The 23,405-nt window shown below is 43.8% G+C and overlaps 1 protein-coding gene across 1 annotated transcript in view; it reads left to right on the top strand.

The window, feature by feature from the left end:
* Epha4 (EPH receptor A4) overlaps window positions 1–23,405 on the top strand; it is a 139,317-nt gene that overhangs the window by 48,010 nt on the left and 67,902 nt on the right. Inside the window, 1 exon segment of the mRNA XM_028889275.2 lies at window positions 18,240–18,395. Coding sequence (XP_028745108.1) covers window positions 18,240–18,395 — 156 coding nt within the window.

Below are 23,405 nucleotides of genomic sequence, written 5' to 3' on the forward strand. Positions count from 1 at the left end.
TTTTTTGCCTGCCTGGGGTGGGATTGTCCCAGCTTCCCGTTTGGCAACTTCTAACAGAGCCGGTACTATCGGGAGGCCATTTGACGGGAAATGCGGGTCACAAAGGCAAGAGGAACAAGCAAAAGAACTTAAAAAAAAATCCTTGTGTCGCTTGTAGCTGGAGGGTGGGTCATCCAAGTTGCCTTTTATGTGCAGGTGCTAGGGGTGGTCATCCACATGGAGACGCTAAACACAGCGGGATGGCTTCGCTCATTGTAGTGGGTGAGCAGGCGCAATAGGGATGGTGAGCAGCCCCAAGAACCATTGGAATCACCAGTTTAGACAGTAAATAGAACAGAGCATACTTCCTTCTCCTCCTCTTCCTCCTGCTGCTGCTGCTGCTGCTTCTGCACAGCTTGGCATGTGTTCTGCAGAGGGACATGCACCCCAGATTTCCAAAAGACCGTGCTTTTTTTGAATTACAGATGTGGAGATGAACACTAAGGAACGGCCCTCACTGGGCATCAGTGGCACACACTTGTAATCTTGGGACTTGGAAGGCTGAAGCGGGAAGAGCATGAGTTCCCAGCAAGCCTGGGCTATGTAGGGTCTGTCTTTAAAAAAGTAGGGGAGGAAGTGATCTGTAGATGAGACTTCATTCCTACTTTTTGGTGCTTTAGGCATCTGGGAAAGGGTCTCTTTTCCTGTACCTTTGAGATGAAGATCGAAGTTCCTAAATCAGGAGCAATCAAAAGAAAGATGGAATGCAGAAGCAAATCTAAAACAGACAACCTCATTTTTCAGATACCAGCTGGCAGTCTACCTGCCTTCTCATAGCGAGGTCAGGTTACCTGTCAGTGAGGCAACAAGAAAGGAGTACCTTACGTGAATACCAGCACAACACTGCCCGTACTGGTAGCTACCTGATGCCATTCCAAAAACCTGTAATAACGCTTCCTTCAGAGCTGGCACCCCTCACAGGTTCTCACCAGCTGCACTGATTTCCGGTTTGAATCATATCCAGGAACCTGGCCCCTGGTGGGTCCCTGGGAGTCATGGTACTGTCATGAGGCTGTTATCAAGGTGTGGCTCTCCTTAAGTGGTCAGGACGAGGCCTGATTCCAACCTCCTAAAGGCTATAGTACAAGAGGCGTCTTGAGCCTAATTAGCCGTGGAAGTGATGGCCCTGTGCAGGTGTATCTAGACGTGACTCATGGTGAGAGACAGGGCCAAGGAGAAATAAAAATATTTCCTGTGTCACTTGATTGGAATCTTGGGTCTACTTAAGGGAATGTTTTCTGAGAGTGAAGAAGAGCAAGGTTGGTCTCCTATGTCACTGATAGGGAACTTGACTCCTACCCCCACCCAACTCTCTTGGTTACCTCAGAAGACCCTCTGTCTCAGTGATAGTTTGGGTGGCCCACATGCCAATAGCCATTGGGATCTTTTTCCAGGGTACATGGAAGGCAAGCACCTGCCCTAGCCAATGGGATCCCTAGCTCCAGATCCCGTTGCCACTCTGAGGTTGGCATCTGAGACTTAAGGGCTGTTACATGCATCTGTCTTCTCAGGTCCTGGCTTCGGCGTTCTTCTCAAAGCTCCGAACAGCAAGCCTCTCCTTTCTGTTCTGTCTTCCACACTCATTCCTGGCTCCTTGCATGCTTCCTCGGGACTTTTCCTTCTTCCTGCCCCCTTCTTAGCTGACTTCCCAACTCCATCCCCCTCACATGCTGAATTCTATGCTTGCCATGTGTGCCCGTGAAAGCCCAGACCTTGACTATCATCCTCTCTCATGCTGATCTGGGCACAGATACACCTAACTGCTCCATAGCACCTGTTGGGTGTGGAAAGCTCTTCTCTGTAATCCCAACATTCAGGAAGCTATGACAGGATGATTGGTGTAAATTTGAGGCCAATCTATTAGTCCCTTGTATGGTCAGTTCTACACCGCCTCGTAGTGTGAGACTGATCTCAAAACAACCCCTATATGGGAGGGGACCGGGAAATTTTTTAAAAATTAAAAGTGCACGAGCCTTGGGAGTCTCATAAGACAGGTAAGTTAAAGTTGAGTTTGAAGAGTGAATTTATCAGAAACACCACACCAGTCAGTCCTGGGAGGAAGATTAGAGTGTGAGCTTCTGAGCCAAGTTTAAAACATCCTAGATTGGTTCAGAGCCACTGCCTGTGTGGGAAGAGCAGGGAATTAGAAGTTGAAAACTGGCCGGGTGGTGGTGGCACACGCCTTTAATCCCAGCACAGGGGCAGGTGGCTGTCTGTGTATTCCAGGTCAGCCTGGTATATGGAGTTCCAGGCCAACCAAAGCTACATAGTGAGACTCTTTCTTTTTATATATATGTATATACACAATAAGTTGGTAAATGCCAAGGCTGGGATGGAAGAGACTCATCTTTTCCATTTGCTATATCCCACTTCCATATTTCCCGGCCACTTCAGTGTTTCCTACAAGAGGAATGGATTCTTGGTTATGTGTTCGACAGGACTTGTGGAATCTTAACCTGCCTGGAGGGGACAGCTGTGAGTTGCTCTTGGTGTATCCACCCTAACTCACAACATTGCTTTCCCCTGGGAGAAGGGTTTATGATGTTCCCTTCAGATTTGAGCCTGGTTCAGAAAGATCCAGTCTCTGAGCTAGGGGAAAAAATTAGAATTTCCATTGTAATAAATAAAATGCAGGTCTTACTGTTTCGGTTTTCTGAACACAAAACAATGATCTACTTGCTAAGGCTGGCTGATTGGAAGGAACTTGTAAGCTACTTGGAGATGAATGAATAAGAAGTGGCATTAGTGAACATCAAGAAACCCCTTTCCAGAATTCAGGTACACTACATCTTGTGAATAAACCCTTAGAAAACCTTCTCAATGTCCAGTGCTTTGTTTTGTTTTGTTTTTTTGAGACAGGTCTTAGCTCTGTTTGTGAGCTTACACTCTTATAGCTCACTGGTGAATCTCAACAAGAGATCACCTGCTCTGCCTCCGAGTGCTGGATTTAAAGTCGTCTTTTTCCACCCCCGCCCAGTGCTTTGTTTTTGGAGACCTTCTAAAGCTCTGTTTGAATGAATAAACACTCCATAGCTCTGGGGTGAATTCAGACAAGGTTTGCTTGGCCTTGGTCGTTATTCTGATTTGGTCTTTCCTTTTTTCTCTTCCCGCTGCCTCGCTTCTCTTTTCCTCCCATTACTCCTTTCTTCTTTTTTTTAAATTTGTAATACTTTTCCACATTTTTTTAATTAAGAGATTTTTCTATTCGTTTTCCATATCAACCATGGATTCCCGCGTCCTCCCTCCTCCCACCCTCCAGCCCTTCCCCCAACCCATCCTACTCCTTTCTTCTTTCTTCCTTATCTCTCTGTTCTTCCCTTCCTTTTTTTTTTTTCCCTGTCTGTTTTCTTTGCTTTGCTTCCTCCTCCCTCCTCCCCTCTCCTTCCTCACTTAGTGGGGAAAACCAGGTGCTTTAAGCCTCTGTTTTCTTTACATGGGCCCACTCAGGTTTTATGAAAGACTCTTCTCTTCCCTATCCTTCTTTCTTCCTTCATGACCCAACATTTTGGGGACACGCTAGCATCGCGCACTGTTCGTTAATACTGTGTTTTCATCCCAGTTATTCTCCTTTGATATGGGGAATATTAATTGAGAATAAACGATTGCGTAATCTGTGACTTGCTATTTCCCTTACATTCCTGTTGGTGATTTATTATTTACATCTGGAAGTGATCTTCTGACCTAACTGATAATCCTCCGCAACAAAAGATAACCACTGTTTTAAGTCAACAGTGTAAGTCAGATGTACTTGAGAGGGACAAAGAATTCACCTGCGAGCACTTTGGGCACCATGCCCTTTCCCATGAATTCAATCTGATGACAGAGGAGGCTGGGCTGCCAGGGCTGCCACAGCACTTGCTGCAGAACCTCCCAGGGCCCCTGAGGATGGACCAGCCCACTTACCAGCCTGTCATGAGCAGCTAACGACCAGCGCTTCCTTCTCTGCAAGAGGGATTTGAATGCACATCTCCTCGCTTCTTCTTTGGGCATGTGGTACAGTCAAGAGCCCACAGGTAAACCTCGGGTGGGCATGCTTGTCAAGTGGATGAGCTCTCCCGTTGCCAGACTTTGATTTGACTAGCCGTTTAGACTGACTTCTTGGGACAGTGACACCTCCAGCTGATTAGTTCTTAATCCATAAAATTGTGTGCATGCACACACAAACACACAGACACTCAGCTTTCAGGAGTATCACGGGGTGCATGGAAGTTGAGATAGTGCAAGATGGCGGGTCGGTACTGGCAATACCTATGTATTATTAGCAAGATCATTGGTGCGGTCCCAGGTGCTGGGGCTGCTTGTCTTTGCAACAACCCCTACTTCTGCCTGAAAACAGACAGTGCAGTTTCTCCATAAATTTCACTTGGTCTAGACGAGGTCTCTTCAGGGAACTCCCGGAGAGGTTTTATTTTGTTCTCCTCAGACATCAAGCAATGCTGAAATAGTCCAACCAACACATATAACATTAAATGCTGGCAGATAGTTGTATAAAAGCCTTAGTCCGCTAACATGTCATACCCAAACCAGATGTTTAGCATGATCGTATCTGTTTAACATAAATCACTTTTTCAAGAAAATGTCATGTAGACGCCGAACTTTAAAATTCTCTTTCAAAAACTCCACAGCACACGAAAAGCTTGAAGGGCACGAAGGTGACAGTGATCCAAAACCTCCACAGAGACCAGGAAGACACCGCTAATTACCAGCAGTGGGGGAAATTGAGTTCTTTTAACCCTCCTTTCTTTTCTTCCCGCTGGAAATCCTCAGGCTCCATCAGCATAACAAAAAGAAGCTCAGCTAGCAGTTATGACTCCAGTCATTTCAGGAGCATAAATCATGGCTGGTGACAGCTCTGGCTATAAAGTCGTTTGGGTGACAATGACTAGCTAGGCTGCCTGAGTTAATCAAATAATTATTTAACAGGTGTTTCTCTTGCTCTGGCCCCAGCTTTACAACATATTTCATTCCTTCCCAGGCTCCTTTGCGGCCTTTAGTTTGAAACAAACACGAGAGGCTCAGCAAACGAGGAGGCTTCCCTAGAAAGTTAGGACCAGAAGAAGCAAGGCGCTTTGCCTCCTCTTGGTTCGTGTGCAAATCCCAGTGCCCACCCCATTGGTTTCCCTGACAATCAATAACTTCCGTTTTAGCTTCTGCAGATGGAGCTGACCTCCTGCAGAAGCCTTTTCTCCAGCTGATTGACGGATACTCAGGGTTCTTTGCGTTGTGTCACGTTTTTGTTTTTTCCTACTGTTACTTCTACAGCGCATCGCCTGGGTGAGGTGTATGGGAAGAATCCCCCCGAAAATCTTAAGTCCCTTCTACCAGACATCACCCTTCAAATGTGAGAGTGAGCTGTGATCTGCTCCCTCCGTGGTGACAGTAGCTTTGTAGTCTCAGCCTCTGAGCTCTTAGAATATGCTCAGTAAAGCCACCCTCATGATCGCTGTCGATCGTTATGAAAAGGTTGCTGAGTGCTTGTTGAAACACGGATAGCTCTGTGGCTGCACCAGCCCGCATAGCTCATAGTAAATGCAACTGTTACACAATGATGCAAATCCACACTGGTCCTGGCGTTAAGTTCTGGTTGGGAGAGAGTGGGGAGGGGACGAGGAAGGACAACAGTTGCTCTCTCTGTTGCTTGCCACCAGTGGGTCTAATGATCTAAGGGTCTGCATGCACCCCAAGTAGCAAAGGGTGAAGAAGACAATAGAAACTTATCAAAAACCCCCATGCTCTGTAAATGTCATGGGGGAATCAAGGTCACACTGTTAGTGGCTCCTGATTGACAAGTCCTGCCTATCATAGATGTGCCCTCGGTAAGGATGGATAGTTCGATGGCAGTTTTCATTTAAGTTTTTCCAAAGTCTCACCAATTATTTTGAGTCATTTCACATTGCATCCAAAGGTAGACGTTTGTTTAACAAATTTAGCATTTTTAACATTTAGTTCATCCTAAAATAGTTGGCTTTCTTCATATTAATCAACTTTTTTTTGCAGTAGTGAAGCTTAGGACCTTGGGCATGTGGGGCAAGTGCTATGCCCATGACTATATCCCTATCCCTCTCTCTCTCTTTTTCTTTTTTAAGAGTTACTTATTTCATGTATATAAGCATTTTGGCTGCGTGTATATATGTGTACCACATGCATACCCGGTGTCTGCAGAGGCCAGGAGATGTCGGATCCCCTAGAACTGGAGTTGGGATGGTTATGAAGCCACCCTGTGGGGCCTGGGAACTGAACCCAGGTCCTTTGCGAGAGCTGCAAACACTCTTAACTGCTGAGCCGTTCCTCCAGCCCCAGCCTGGGATTTTCTGTATACTGCGGTTCTTTGACATTTCAGCCCTTGACTAACACAAACTTCAGTCCATCTACATAGGGCAAGCAAGCGCTTCCGTCTTTCTCTTGACCTTGAATTTGTTTTTATAGATTCATTCATTCAAGTTCTGGTTTTTTATGAAATCAATTGAGAAAAATCAAGTTATGATTTCCTTACCACAGAAAGCCATAGGGGTCTCATGTAAAATTCAGAAAGAAAGTCATCAGGAAAGGGGAGAAATATTTAAAATTTGAAGATATGTAGGCTTTGGGGTACCACCAGCCTGATGGTACTCACAAATGGGATTTGTATTTTTTTAGATAGTAAAGTTTCAGTGCCCTAAGTGGGAAAACGAGAATAAGATTAGAGTAGGAGGGAGGGATCTTTATTTAGCAGAATACATGTTTTAAAATTAGAAAGGGAAAAAAAAACCTCATTGTGATTACAGGTTGCTGTTGTTAGCTTCTGTTTTAAAGTTGGTACCACTGTATCGGGTTGAAATAATTTATACATTTGTTCCTATCCCCACCCAAATGTGCATGGAAGATGCTCCGTTGTTAAAATGCTTGTGCCTAAAAAGGGAGAGTCAGACTTTGAACCCCAACACCTAGATACAAAGCCAGGCATGGACCAATAGTCTCAAATCTGGGGAAGGTAGAGACAGGGAGATCGCTGGCATGGGGTTTCTTTCTAGCAAAGGTAGGTAGGCTTGCCTGGAGTCATTTCCTGAACAGTCCCCTTTGCACCAATTAGCCAATCGCATGCATTAGGTTGGGAAGTTTAGATCCCCCATCGATGGGATGAGCCAAAGTCGCCATGCATTTGAGGCATACAAGACAGAAGCCATGTTAGCCTCAGTGTGCCTGCTAGTCTGGTTCTGGTTATGCTGCATGCTTTTTGCAAAAAGAATTGCTTTGCCCAGCTTTTCCTTGACATCAGAATTCTCCTTAATTTTGTTTCTAACACCAGGCCCACTGGCTGGCTTAACCTGGTCTATGAGATCCAGGTCCCAGTGTGAAAGAGACCTACTAAAAAAAACCCAAGATGTGGTAGATCCTCTCCAGTACCCTAGGTCAGCCTCTGATCTCCCATGAACACACATTCTTATTGGGGTCTATTACACACACAAGGTAGCTTCTTCCTCTTGAGGGAAAATGGAGTGGGCATTCAAAAGTTCAGGAAGTACTTTTTCAACCCTGGCCCGTCAAAACTGGAGGCATTAACTCTCCGCCAAGTGCCACAGTAGTATTCTTCCCAGGCGTCCCCTTTTCTAGTGTGCAACGACTTTTACGGAGTTGATTTAAAATGAGCAAGCTTCATTTGAATCTGCGTCTAGAGAATTTACCACACCTCGTGTGAACTCCGACCACATCTGACACTTTGGAATTGCCGACCTCTTCATGGGGTTATACTGCCTTCTGTTCATGAAAGAGCAAGGCAGTTTTCGACACAGCTTCTTTCTGCCATTGTTCCCTCTTGTCTGTTTCCCTGAAAGCTAGCTGTAAAGAGAGGAGGCAAGGCAAGGCAATGGCGAACCCAGATAGGCCCGGGCCTGTAGGAAGAGAGGGAGTGTCCTGTTGGTGGAAAGAAGAACCCACAAGCACCCCACCCAGCGACTTATCTAACTAGACAGTTTTAAATAAAAATTACCTGCTTCTTATTTTGCAATTAAATAAGTTGTAGATGCTATGAGCTTAATTCAGTCTTGATTGTGGTTTTTTTTTTTTTTTGTTTGTTTTTTTTAGTAAGGGTGGATTAAAATTATAATGGATAAATTGTATTCAGTTCTATTTAAAAAACCCAATATTATGAAGAAATTCAGTATGGCTTATCCCTGTTTTTGCCTCATCCAAGGGGTAACTGAGTGAGCACATCCACATTGCTTCATTCCTTTGGGTATTGTCTTAACCAATCTCTAAAGAAAGTCTACATAGCTACAGTGTTTGTTTAAATTAACACATCCAATAAAAACTAGGGAAGCAGACAGTTAGAAGCTGCTTTGGCTAAAAAGCATTGACTTGACTTGGGCCCACGTGGGGACAAGGAGCAGGATGGAAGCCTTCATCTCCTGTTCCTCCCTCTGCCTGACCCCCTGTACTTTGCCACCAAGATGAGTCTTTGTCCTTAATCTGTTCTCTTGAGTCACCTTGGATTCCAGGAATCTAGTGTTCTCAGATGTGGGCAGTTATCAATGAGGGCGGACCACACCCTGGAGCAGAAGAAGTCACCTCCTGAGACCCGCCCCTTGTTATTGCTAAAGCAAGAAAGACTTCTGGACCACCTCCCCCATCCACAATTGAGGGAATGATCACGGACTGAGGACACCTTGGCTGGGCCCACTTATTTATGCATACTGCTTGCCCCACCTCTCCATTCTTCCTCTGGACTTGGTGGGTGTCACCGGGCCCTCTTTTCTGTTCCCCTTCCTAGGTGATCACATTGACCAGGTTTTTTTTTTTTTCTTTTTTTTTTTTTCTTTCTTTCTTTCTTTCTTTCTTTCTTTCTTTTTTCTTTTTTTTCCACTGTCCCCAGTCTCTTAAATTGGCAGAATGAGGCCAGCAACCAAGCCAAACTTGTTGTCAGGGCTGCCGGAGCCTGGACTTTTGTTCCCTAAACTCCAGTCATGGTAGGACTAGGAGACAAGCCTAGTCTTTGCCATTGTTGGCATGAATTATTACACAGTTTTAAAGGATGGCAGAAGAGATAGAATTGTAGGGTAAGAGATCATTTCTTTTGCCCGGATCATCCTTTACTACATCTTTCTGTTGATTCTTACAGAATATCTCTGGCCCAAATATCCTGAGCTTTGTAAAGAAGGAATGGCCAGCCATCCCTTGATAAGCTTGGTTAAAGTCAGGAATCTCTGTGTGTCTTCCACCTCCCTGAGAGCCTTTGAGAAGGGAGTCCCAAGGAGGACCCTGTACCAAGCTAGAGCCTTCAAAACTACACAGTGTATCTCTTAGAGATTGCCCAAATATTTCCTACAAAGCCAACTTTCCTCTGCATGGTATAAACTTGACTTCTTTTTTTTTTTTTTTTTTTTTTTCGAGACAGGGTTTCTCTGTGTAGCTTTGCGCCTTTCCTGGAGCTCACTTGGTAGCCCAGGCTGGCCTCGAACTCACAAAGATCCGCCTGGCTCTGCCTCTTGAGTGCTGGGATTAAAGGCGTGCGCCACCACCGCCCGGCCTAAACTTGACTTCTTATGTTTCCCAGAGTGTATATTAGACATTGTCCTAACAGTTATGGAATTTAGCAACTTTTGAAAACAATTTGGTTTTACCTTCCTGAACTTATCATCAAGGAACTGGAAATGTGTAGGAAGAAAGCAATGATCAGGAGTCCAGGTCCATAGTATTTAAAGGCAATAGTTTAGATAGTCACAGGGTTGATGTCAGGGGATGCCTGTTTGAGACAGTGTGCATTTGGTAACTCTGCTTTGAATTTGGGTGTTAAGATGAGGCCTCACTGTTGTTCAAGTTGGTGTTAAACTCCAGGGACCAGATGATCCTTGAAGCTCATGCTCCCAAGTTCTGGGTCTAGAGCCATTCACTCTGGTGCCTGGTCCTCTTGGAGCAGGACCAGTTAGCACTTGTATAAAGATACTCTACTCAGTTCTGTCTTCTCAGTGTTATGGACAGATTATGAACTGTTTATTCATGCATTACAAAGATGTCACATCTCTGATAACATACCCCATCCCAGCTGCAAATCCTATTATTTGTCTTCTTGATTTAAAAAAGAAATTGTTCTTGTAGTGTTTGTGTATGAGGGTGTGGTGGGGAATGAAATGTTTTTGAACTTATTTGGTTGAACTACGCATTGGCCTTTTTCCTTAAGAGATGGGGCTAGAGCGATTATTCAGTGTAAGAGTATTTGTTGTACACCAATGAGGACCTGAGTTCAGGTTCCAGTGCCCATGTTAAAAGCCTGATGTAGCTGGGTGTGTACCTGTAACCCTAGTTGTATGGGGAACAGGGAAGGCAGGGTCTCTGGGGCTTGCTGCCTGCCAGCCCAGCTCTAAGTTCAGTGAGAGACCTTGTCTCAAAAAAGTAAGATAAAGTGACAGATAAAGACAGGGCTCCTGAAACCTGCCCCTGCTCCATGGGTACTTGAGTACACACACACACACACACACACACACACACACACACACACACACACACACACTCCAAGAGATGGCTCTGTTCGTAACTGGACAGTTGTTCTCAGAGTGGGGTTTCCTTAGCCTCAATTTTAAAGAAATGGGCATTCTCAGGCCCCACCAGGCAATCATAAACATGGAGCCTGGCATTTGGGCTTTAATTAAATCCCTATGTTTTTTGGAGAATCAGGAGAAAACACTGAACTGAGGTTAGAATTTACTGAGCTTTAGCATTCTAAGAACTTAGCCTCAGGTGGTTCTCAGCTTCAGCTCTTGGTCCTCTAATGTCACAAACAAGAGCTTAGGCATCTCCAGATAATCTAAGTATGTAACTCAAGTTATATATCTTACCAAGCTCTTAGACCCTTCTGCCTGTCTGACTTGGAGTTGAAATGAGCCCAACTCCACAGAGAGTCACTGGTTGCAGATACTTTACTATGCTCTTAGTCACTCAGGAGCCAAACACCGGTATCATCATCGTCATCATTATAACTACAACTTAAGAAAATTATTTGATGTGTATGAGTGTTCTGCCTACATGTATGCCCGTGTACAAATGGGCATGCCTGCTGCCCACAGAGGCCAGAAAGGGGCGCTGGATTCCTTGAATCTGGAGTTACTGATGATTATGAGCTGACATATGAACCCAGGTCCTGTGTGCTTCTGTGTATTGATATGTATGTGCAAGTCTGGTCCTACTACAGCCAGAAACATCAATCCCTTGGAGATGGAGTTATAGACAGTTGTGAGCTGCCCAGCATGGGTGATGGGACTTGAACTCATGTCCTCTGCAAGAACAATGCATTCTTAACATCTGAGCCATCTTTCCCGCCTATCATCCTCATTGTCATTGCCATCATTATTATTTAAACAGAGTCATCTAGCCCTATCTGGATTGAATTCACTGATACTTCAGTTAACCTTGAACTCATCAGTGTCCTGCTTCTTCCTGTATTCAGACATCTTGGGTGTGCATTTCCAGATTTGGATCTTTTATGATGTAGACGAACCATTCCAGTTCTGAGTGCCCAAGACAAGAAAGATGGGAATTTAAAGTTGTAGAATTTTGAAAGACCTTAAAAGAAAGGGATCAGAAAATAGGGTAACAATGCCCGCCCCCTCCAGGTCAGGCTATATCATTTAATCAAGGGAAGAAAAATCAATTTAAAAGTGTATAGTAGTAATTGTTTCCAGTAAGATGGGCTGATAGGAAGTTTTCTATTTTGCAGTGACTGTTAGCAAATGCTCTTTATTCAAACAAAGAGCTGGGGCCATACATTCCTGTCCTTTCTCACATGGTCTAGAAAAGAACCGTGGGCAAGGCATTCATTTTAGAGTGCCTATCTCGATCATTGGCTGACAGTATAGAGCCCCCTGAGTCCAATCCAGCCTGCTACCAGTTTTTATATGACCTGAAAAGCTAGTAATGTTTTTATGGATGGCATTTGCAATTGATTTGGTAATAGAAAACACTTTCCTTGAAGACCAATTAAGAGAAATGTTATATCTCCAATAAAGAATTCTGTTCTCATTAGTAAATATCTAATGCAAAAAAAAGTAATTAACTATTACAATCATTTCAAATCGAACCACTAACAATTTTTTTTCTATTTTGTTACATAGTCCTTTTCTTCTTCGAGCTTGCCTGTAAAGCCTAAGTTATTTACTATTTGGCTCCACAGAAGAGCCTGCTGACTGCAATGAAAGCTAATCTTTAAGATCTTTCTAATGGTCCACTCACATTTAGTTTCAATATAGCAATGTGATTTGAATGATCCATGTTTGGCAACATTTGGTCCTATTTACCTGTGCGTCCCGGATCAGAGCTTCCTTCCTGTAATGGCTGTCAGTCTTCATCACCCTGTAGCTTCTAGAAGAGAAGATGTTAGCAACATTCAATGACGTTGCTTAGATGAGAAAGCCAACTTTGTTTGTGTTTAATCCTTGATTTTTTTTTTTTTTTTGCCTCAGTTTCCCAATCTGTACCAGGAAGAGGGTTATCAGCTAATGTTTACAGCTTTCCCAAATGTTGCTGGGGCTTGTGTATTTTTATAAAATGTTGAAAGCAGCAATCCTTTATCATACAGGCTAGTTTCCTTATCTTTTATTCTTACATTGATATAAGTGAACACTTAATTAGAAAAGTGATTTATTACTATAACAGTCAGTAAGTGGCTTCGATGTATAAACTTCTAAATATACAAAATAAGCTGTGTCTGGTAGGTAGTGGGCAGCAAGTGCTCACCTCTATCTCATCCAGAGGGAAAAGTGGGGAGAGACCTTTGGGCCAAGAGCCAAATACTCCTTGGGGACCAGTTTGCATAAATGGCTCATTCTCCTTAGGGAGTTCCTGTTGGAATTTCTTCTTTCACCTTCTGGAGGCTCAATTTGAAGGACCAGTCAGTTACCTGGGAAGGTAACCTTTAACCCCTATGAGTTTGGACTGTAATTCAAATTAGGTTTTACCTAAGAGATTAGCTACCTGAAAGCTGGGCTTGAGGACATTGATCATAGTCTTTGAGGTGGGTTCTGGGTGTGTTGATAAAGTTTCCTGGGTGCTGCTATGATAGCCCCACCACTTAGTGTATTTACTTCTGCAAGTGTGTGTGTGTGTGTGTGGTGTGTGTGTGTGTGTGTCAGGCTCAATGCTACCATTTCCAGAGCACTATTACACAAGAGAAATACAATGGAAAACTTGAAAAGCAAGTTTTAGGTATTTAGTGGTCTCACTGGAAAACAATTGTATGTACATACATTTTTTTGTTATGTTTATGTGTATTTGCAAATGTGCATGGAGGCCAAAGGTCTACATCAAGTGTCAGCATTATTTTTTGAAACAGGCCTCCTTGGAGCTTGCTGAGTTGGCCACACTGGCTGGCCATTGAGTTCCAGTATGGCCTGGGATTTACAGGCACATGGCTACACACCTGATTTTTTTTTGTTGTTGTTGTTAAGGTGTTGGGGAATCCCAATTCAGACCCTCTTGCTGATGCAGCAAGGACTTTAGTCATTCAGTGATCTCCACAGGCCCTAAAAAATACTGTAAAAGATGAAATGCAAGGTGGTGACATTATTTACTCAAACTACTGGTGCATCCAATAGATAATCAATGTAAAATGAAGGAGCGATTTGGGCGGGTGGGGCTTGAGGTCTGGAGTGTATTTCACTCCTCTAACTGGTCTCTGTAGACCAGCCTCACCCTCAATTTCCCAGCTGGGAAGTGACAGCCGTGGACGATCTTCGACCAGACAGTGGGTCACGGATGACGGTATGGCTGTCAAAGGCACCAGTGAGACACGAATTGGGACGATGCTAATTGAGCGACACCTCTACACTTGCTACCTTCCATGGGAATCAGAAATTTGCAGAATGTCTAGATCCTAACTGCAGTGCATAAAACCTGGGGGTGGGGGCAGGCGGTGGTGGTGCACGCCTTTAATCCCAGCACTTGGGAGGCAGAGGCAGGTGGATCTATGTGAGTTCGAGGCCAGCCTGGGCTACCAAGTGAGTTCCAGGAAAGGTGCAAAGCTACACAGAGAAACCCTGTCTCCACAAACAAAAACAAAACAAAACAAAACAAAACCAAAACCTAGGGGGACAGGAGCTCTGGAGTTAGAGGCTTGCTTGACTTTGAGGATTGCTTACCACCTTGGATTCCTGCACCGGCAGAATAGCATTAGTACTTGAAGCACATGGATTATTACGGCAGTTAAATTAAATACTTTGCGTAAATATAATAAATGTTCAATGGATGCTTGACATTTACCACCCAAATAGCCTTTTCTAGTTATTTTACAAATTAGTTTAAAATGAACTACGAGGACAGCCAGGTACTGTGAATCTTTTTGTAATTCCAGAAGAAAAATGGCCGTAACCATCTACACAGGATTTTACTTTATTTTATTTTTGTAGTTCTTTGTGTTGAACTCTGGCTTCCAAATCTTCTAGCCTTCAGCCACCCTGATGCTCTGGGCAGGGTCTTTTTAAATGAGTGGCTACATCCAGCTCATTTCATCTATGATCAAAATAAAACAAAGCAATATTGATAATTTTAAGATTCAGAATTTCCATTAGCTTTTTGTTCTGTTTGAGACAATGTCTCAATTTGCATAGATCAGGCCATTAGAATTTATGGTGTGAATTTCCTATTTCCTATTCTTGTGTGCTGAGACATGTGAGTCAATAAAAGCTACATATCCTACTGTCTTTGAAGAATCTTAAAGTTAACCTTGTTATGGTCATAGGTAAACCGATGAAAGAAATTTCTTCTTTTCCTCCTACTCCCTGTCTTCCTTCTTCCTTATATTCCCCATCTCCCTTTATTTCATGTTAGCATAAAGAAGTGAATAGGGCAAAGATAAATGGGTTTGGATGGCAAGTTGGCTTTGCTGCTCTGGGTTGATCTCTCCATGGGGGAACCCTGTTCATAGGCAAGCTATTCTGAGCAGCTTCCCTGGGAGAAACACAGGAGAAAGATGCTTCTCGACGAAACATGTTGGATTTGTTTAGGAAGTCATTTGCTTTCCAAAATACAGGGTAACTGTTCTCAATCAACCAAGAGAGAACGATGGGAAATAAGTATCTGTCAATGTGTGTTGTACCAAGTGCATCCTTCACAGGAATTATATTGAGAATAAAAGGGATAGCGAGCTTTTTAAGATGCTTAAGTACACCGGTGAATAGATGTAGGATGCACTTACGCATCTGTGGGCTAAATTCTGAAAGGCTGAACCACACAGAGCAAAGAAATGTACCAAACCATCAATTTAGTGGGTCATTTTGAATGTAGGCAGCAAAATGGCTGTGTGTGTGAAAAGCCACTACTATATTTTGAAAGAACCTTTCTAAGAATCCTGAAATATTAATAACATGGTCTTAATGTAGTTAAGGGTAGCAAGGGCTGCTGAGAATAGCATAATGACAATTCTGTATTTTTTTGCTTGTGCTTGTAAAAGCAAGAAGTTAAGAGTGAAAATGGTCAATGTGTTGAAAAAGGCAGCTTTCAATTTTCTAAATTGGTATAGAACTTTGTATTTCCAAATAAACTCACATATATTTATCCTTGGTGACGTTTTAATATTGAGGAAAAGAGAAAAACTACATAAATTCAGAAATGCACACCTCCCACCCCTGCCCGCCACTTTGAAATCACTGAAGAACTAACTAGTACAGTGAATTTTGAGCTTTCACAAATTGGGAGAAACATCTTGCAGTAGGGATTGTTGTGAACTCCAGATGAATTTTGTAACTAGAAGTTGTCTAATTAGAATGCCACGTCCTTTCCGCCCCCTGCCAGCTTCTGAATGTGGTGTTTTCATATCACACTGATCGGTCACTGACTAATTTCTATCAATTATCACCTTCTCCTCTCACTGTGAGACTTTAGATTTTGATGATTAAAAAATGAAAGTGTGCGTGAATTAGCCAGGGACGCACAGAATATTTTTTTTTTTTTCCGAAAGGCATTAAAAACATTTGTGTCTTGTTCCAGCATGAGTTGCCTTGAGTTGCTTTTGTCTTCTGTGACCACTGAGTGATGGGCGGGGGAGTCAGGTCAGAAGGCAGGGGAGCCCAGGGAGTTTGTGTCCCTGTTGGGGGTTCTTCCTGTTTGATATAGGACCATGAGGCTTAATCTTCTGCTTCTTCCCAAAGTCTGGATCGCAGATTTTCATGAAAACCCTAGGGCCATCTTAAATATGACCAAAAGCACCTTGCAAGCTGAACCTTATCTAATTATGGATGCCCATGAACTTGGGAGACACATAAATCACAGCCACCAAAGCAATTTGTTTTTCTAAGGTGCTTCGGTCCAATGAAAGACGAAAAGCAAATAAGGGAGAGATTGATCTGGGAGTATTTTTATTGTTGGTGTTCCACACACCATAAAGTTTTAGCTCGTTAAGGGGGATTCCATAAACAACTTTAGTTAATAAGAGCGAAGGAACTGTGTGTGCGCCTTTCGAGTGCCCACTAAAGTCCCTTACCAGTCGTCATTGTGGGAGATGATTTTGATGAAGAAAATGCCAACAGGCCAGGCCAGAGGGTGAGGGGTGGGTTTCCGTGGATGCTGTGTGGACCAATGTGATAGCTCTCTGTGGCCGTAGGTCTCTGTAGTCCTATTTCTACAGAGAACCCAGCATGTGTGGGTGGCTATACATCTGTCCCTTTCAGAGCGGTCCCTGGATGGCTGCTGAGGCTGGTCTCTTGCACGTTAGCCTAGTCAAAAATACGCAATGAGTCCTTCATCCAGATGGGGTTTTGGTAGTATTGACACATTCTGAGAACATGATAAATGAATCCAGCATAGAGCAAAGCATGCTGAGAGAATTGTGGGTAGCTCATTTTCTTTCTCATCCTCAGACGTTATGGTATAACTTAATTATCATTGTCCTTATCCGTGACCTCAATGCCTGATGGTGCTGGTCAGTTTTTATTTTCGGTTGAGATTGGTTTGGGGAGTAATCATGAAGAGTGTGAGGAGGAAAAAGGGGAAGGGAGCAAAAGCCCTCTTAATTAATTTTTATGATGAGGTTTTGCAGCATTATTGAATTTTTCCACATTACTGAGGAAAGTAGTCCTCAGTGTCCGTGTGATGTTTTGAAAGATGAGATCATGGAAAGCCGAGTCAGGTGCGAGAAAGGACTCTATGGACCTGTGTTCTCTGTCCTCACCTCAACGGTGCTCATTGCAAGGGGGAGAGGGGGTATGCCAAAAATGGAGGCCGGGAAACACTGGAGGGCTTCGTGCCCTTGAGGATGAACACCACACACTAGCTGGTTTTTCAGTCAGCTGCTTGTCTTATACTATTCCAGAATCTATCTGTAAGTAGACCTCATTGCGTTGCTCTGAAAGGGACTAACTCATGCCTTCCAAGCTCGTGTCTTTCATGAATGCCTTTGCTGGATTTTCAGTTTGATTCTCTCTGTAACCATAATTAGGAAATAGCCCCCAACCAATTTTTTTTGTTAGCATTTGGACATATTTCCATCTAGTTGATTGAATAAAAGACACCTCTCTCTCTCTCTCTCTCTCTCTCTCTCTCTCTCTCTCTCTCATTCCAACGTAAGTGGCTGAGAGTTTAGGTTCGGGGGCGGAGCAGAACACTTGGGGGTCAAAGATGGCCACTGAAGCTTAACCAGATGCAAGGTGTCATACTCACAATTACCTGGTGGAAACTGGAGTTCTTCCTTTAAAAGGTGCGGCTAATACTAGTGCATTGTCAAGGGGCTACAGGAAGACTGAGCAACGTAGAGCCTCTAATGGCTGCCGGCTTCCAGGGAGACTCCAGGAAACTTGCACTGTATTGTACTTGATCACACTAGTTTTAAGGCATTGTCCTTTAGAGGTTCCTTGACACGTAACTAGAATTGCCAGTGAGCCTTAAGGAGAAGCTGTGAGGCTGAGTATGTGGCTGAATTGATAGAGTGCTTACCCAGCTTGCAGGAAGCTCTAGGTTTGATTCCCCAGCACTCAGGTGGGAGAGGCAGAAGGATGAGGAATTTAAGGCTACCCTCAGCAGAATAGAAAGTTTGCCTGGGTTACACGAGACACTGTCATTCCATGTTTTCGGTTGCTTTGCCCTGCATTTCAAGCTAGGTGATCGCTAGAGATGAACAACATCCCCTCCTCTCCCTCCTCCCCCGCCCCCTACCTCTTCTGCCATCAAGGAAATGCTTTCCCATATTATGCTTCGTTCCTCTTACAGTGGTTCATGTTTGTTTTCCTTTTCCTCCTTCCCCGTAGCTTGCAAAATTGGATATTACAAAGCCCTCTCCACGGATGCCACCTGCGCCAAGTGTCCACCCCACAGCTACTCCGTCTGGGAAGGAGCCACCTCGTGCACCTGTGACCGCGGCTTCTTCCGAGCCGACAACGATGCCGCCTCCATGCCCTGCACCCGTAAGTGGTTTGCTTGTCTCCTGTCTTCCGCGATGCCAGCAGCTTTCATTACCACCTGGCAGGGTGCTGCCAGGACTGCTCCCGGGATAACCTTGCAGGGGGCAAATTAGATACCAAGCACGCTTCCCCTTTCTATCATAGCAGGAGAAACGCTTATGAAAAGAAAGGCTCTCTTTCACTCTTTCTGGTTGCCTTCAAAATGCACAGCTGCCAACCAGCTACTTTGTGGAGCAAAGATTGAGTGTTCGGGTTGTCTGACAGTGTAATTACAGCGGAGAGTGGAATTTATAAATGGCTTCACCATTGCATCGAGGGCTGGGGGAACCTTGACAACCACAGGAGAAAGAGGTAGAGGACGACGACCATGACGACGACGACGACGACGGGGTTTGGGAATGTGCTGCAGTCCTGTGAGAGACAGGTTAGAGTGCTCTGAGGTCATTGCTTGGGTTTTTTCATTTTACCTCTTCCTGCTTTCATCATAGCTTTGTGTTCATAACACTTAGGCCAGGACCCTAATAAATGCTTATTTCATATTAGGCACTTAATAAATGCTGGGCTAATGAATAGATGGTGTTGGCAAGCCCGGTGTGAAGCTGGACAGGGAAATCTCTTCTCACACTTTATTTGGACAATGTTCCCAAGGTGTTGCCACAGACCTTGCAGCGGCTGTGACCTTGAGCAAGGCAGGCATGATGGGCCCCTGGCATTTCGCTCATGTTTTGCACTAGTTGAGGGCTGCCTTTCAGGGCACAGCCTGATAAGGCGGCATATAGGACTTCAAGTTCAGGGCTTGCTTCTCAGACTTTGGTTTACTAGCAGAGTAGCTGCTCAGCCGCTGACGTCTTAATTTCCCCATCTGTTGAATGGAACTAATAACAGCATATGTTATATATCTTTGTCCTGAAAAGCTTTACTTACATTCAAAGATTCAAGAGATTTTTTTTTTTGTTGTTGTTGTGGTCTTTGCATTTACACAAAGTGTTACTGTTTAGAATGAGACCCAAGTCTAAATATGAAACTTATTTATGTTCCATACATGTTATCCTCATGGCTTAATGGTAACTTCGTAAAGTGCTTACAGTGTGTCTCTGTTCACTGCAGCCTATCATGTGAGGTCAAGTGTGGAAATTTGTCCCCTAATGTCACTCTTCTGCTCAGAAGGCATCAGACTCTAGAGTACTTTGGAATTTGGGGGTTAGAAATATACCCTCTATACCTCCCTTAGGACTGTTGTTATTATATATCCTCATGTAGGATATGTGTGTCTAATGTGTAAAACAACTCTACTTGGTACATTCTAGACTTTATTGTTACTATGACTAGTATTATTTTGATCTTTAATTATGGTAAATTACAGATGGACCAGTCTGGACCAGCATCATTAAACATGGAAGCCATTCCTGGTTTTTGATCAGTTGAAGCTGAAGGGCACTGATTCTGTAGCATAATCAAGAACCACCCTTGATTATGAGAGAGAAAGAAGAGAGGTTTCAGGTCCATCGCAAACTTGTGGTGAAATTGTCATCCCCTCTGGATTGACTTTGATGACATAAGGACTATCTTAGTTAGGGTTTCCATTGCTGTGAAGAGACACCATGACCACGGCAACTCTTGTAAAGGGAAAACATTTAATTGGGGTGGTTTACAGTTCAGAGGTTTAGTCCATCATTGTCATGGCCAGAATCAAGGCATCCTGCAGGCAGACATGGTGCTAGAGAAGGAGCTGAGAGTTCTCACCTCCTGACTCACAGGCAACAGCAAGTGGTCTCTCTCACTGGGTGTGGCTTGAGCATATATGAGACCTCACAAAAGCCCACCTCCACAGTGACACACTTCCTCCAATAAAACCACACCTACTCCAACAAACCATCACAAGGGCCTACTGTTTATAGTGGTGCAAACACTATAATGAAGTGATGTGCCCAGCACTTTGGATGATGAACTTGATCACACACTCAAACATTGTAGTGACATTTAAGGTAGGTCTTCTTGATTATAAACTAGGTAACTGCTGGCACCCAGATGCCCCTGGCCAGCACAGAGATGGAGGACTCATAGTATGTACGCCTTGGTCTTCCAGATCAAGCATTAAACTTCCAGGATTAAGGAGTGCAAAGGGTTAAAATTCCATGTTTCCATGCTTCCATAGCAGCAAGGATGTCTTTGCCTTTTTTTTGGTCAATCCTTTCCCTAAACTAAATTTTTTCTCTGTCTGGTTCTTCTTATCCCCAGCCCTTTGACCTGATCAAATCTTGAGTTTTCCAGTATTTTGATTCAGTGTTAAACTTGGTGATTTACTTAAGAATGGGCTCCCTGCCCCTGTCTACACTCACTACCAAACAACAGCTCCTGACTGCTGGGAACCAGGGGCACAAAAGCATGCAGAAGAGGAAGTATTTCAGGCTGATGTTTACCAAATGGCCCTTTATTTGTATGAGGTACCCCACCTACTCTCCACACAGGGACTCTTTCCTTCCTTCTGGGTAAGGTTTGACCGTATTGTGAATGTCAGGAAACTTAACACTGAACAGCATGGGTGTTTTCAGTCTCCTGATTCCGATGTGTTGTCTAGCATTCTAGTAAGCCTGTGCCAATGTGGTGACTGCCCCTTGATGCTTGGGAGTATAGAATACCTCCAGAGACTGCCATGGGTGTGTTGTATTAGGCTATTTGCCATAGGCATCATACCTCTGTGACTTTTTTGAGAAACAAATTGTTAACTTTCTTCCAAAAAGATGCAAATGAAAAAACGAAAACATACTGATTTTTAAATTTAGTTGCTAAAACCAATAATTTAAAAATTTGATATGACACCCCACCCCCCACCCCACCCCACCCCATTTGTGTTCTCCAAGATTAAGGAGGAAGGGTTGTGAGCTTTTGGAGCTGTGAGTAAAGGTCAATGAGGCCTCACCAGCTCTGCAGGGGTTCCTTTCTTGCCACTTGGAATTCTTCCCACTCTTCTCTGCTCTGAGGTCTTGTGCTTGGTGCCTGTAAACCCACCATCTCTGTGTCCTGCTGACTTGCTCCCAGGGTTTCTGTGACAGGCTCACAGACGTCCCAGCCGGCTCGAGCTCCCTTAGTCACAAGCCTGTGACTAAGAGCGTTTAATGTCTCCAGGCCCCAGTTTCCTTCTGTGAAGTAGATTCTCACTATCTATACCTATGTTTTAAAAAGTAATTGAGAAAATATTTGTGGCAGTCTGACACATGGTGGGAATCTGAAAAGTTTTTGTCTTTTTTTTTTTTTTTTTTTTAATCTCTAGTTGGTCATGTAAGTCCTTGACCACACCACCTCCCAGGGAGGGGGCATTCATTCCCCTTCACAAATGTCAGTGACTTGTGCCCTGACAACACAATGAAATTACTCAGTGACTGCATTGCATCCCAGGTAGGACTCAAAAATCTGATTTTAATCCTGTTCTGCAGCAAAGATGGATATCCCATCTCTACAGAGTTAATTTTTTTTTAACTTTATTAATTATGGAGAGCCTTGGAAGCCCTCCTTTCAGAGAGGGACACTCTGTATTACCAGATGAGACTGCAGGATTAGAACCTGTGTCTGAGGATCATATTTCTCCCTTTCTGTTGACTGGAGAGTGGAAACTTACTGTTTAATCTGCAGCCAATAGGAACATGTGTCTATTGGAATGTAAAGGCATGAGCGATGTTCTACATTCCGCTGCTCGTTTGTGTTCTCCACATTTCTAGAGCTGACTAAGCCACACGGGGTTGCTACAGCCACTGTTAGATATAGAGCGTGGATGGATGTGGATGTTTCCAACTTTGCAGAAAGTTCATTCCACAGCGATTGAGTAGACGGTTCAGTATAGAGGGAACAGTGGGGGTTTTTCTCAAAGAACCTCTTGTTCAGATAACCCACCGGACAAATCCTCCCCATTCCCAGCTTTATCGGATTCTCTTGACAAGATGTGGGGATGGAAGGGAACGTAAACATCAGGGGATCCTTTCAAACGGATTCCAGCCCCTAATCAGTTCTTCCCAGTTGGTTAAGCCAGGTGACAAACCCAATTCCCTGGTGCTGACAGCCATGCTAATCAGGCACCTTCTTTGTCCGCCCTGCTGTCTTTAACCCCGGCATTCTTATGCAGGCCCGCATTTAGTGATCGCTCACTGTGACGGCACACTAATGAAGAAATAAAACACACTCTCCGAGACTCATTCTTCTAGCCAAAGTGAGACTCTGCTCCACTGGCTTGTAAAATCAGGTTTTTGTTCACTTGGGGGCCGATTAGACCAGGTAAATACAAGTCGCACCAGCTAATTCAGGAGGCACCTAAAAGTTCACACTGTCCACACCACTGGAAAAAAATTAGGAGAATTTAATAATGAATACACTTTGGTGTTGGAGAACTTTTGAGGGAACCTCTGGTTATCCTAAAATGAGTAGATATGGTTCAGACAGAATGAGATGTTTCAATCTGAGTATTAAAAAAAAAAAAAAGTAGCCCATACCTGTTTCAAAGAAGGGTGTCTAATGCTAAAGATTGATACTTTATTTTTTTTATTAATTATTATTGTTTTCCTCCTTCCCTCTTCTGGGGATTGAACTCTGGGTCATGGATATGCTAAACAAGATTTCTACTGTTGAGCCAGCCATCCAGCTCTTTTTAATTTTATTAGAGATAGGATCTTGTTAAATTATGTGGGCTAGCCTCAGACTCATGATCTACTTACTTAATCCCCTCAGCTTCAATAATTTAAGATCATAGCTGAGGCTCCACCACACCGAGCTAGAGCTGTGCCCCTCACTACACATCACTGGCGGAAGCCACATGAAAGCCGCCTGGGGATTAGTAGAACAGGGGTCAGGCTGAAATTCTGCACTTCTCACACGTTCACACATGACCACATGACTGGTGGGTATAAGTTCCATCGAAAGGGCTGGAGCTCAGAGATTCTCTTTCATGCCTGTAACTTTTCAGCTAGTAGAAATTCTAGAAGGCTATGTCAAGGATCCAGAACAGTTGCCCTTAATAGAAATCAA

Source organism: Peromyscus leucopus, chromosome 13, assembly GCF_004664715.2.
Source record: "Peromyscus leucopus breed LL Stock chromosome 13, UCI_PerLeu_2.1, whole genome shotgun sequence".
NCBI classification, from domain to species: Eukaryota; Metazoa; Chordata; class Mammalia; order Rodentia; family Cricetidae; genus Peromyscus; species Peromyscus leucopus.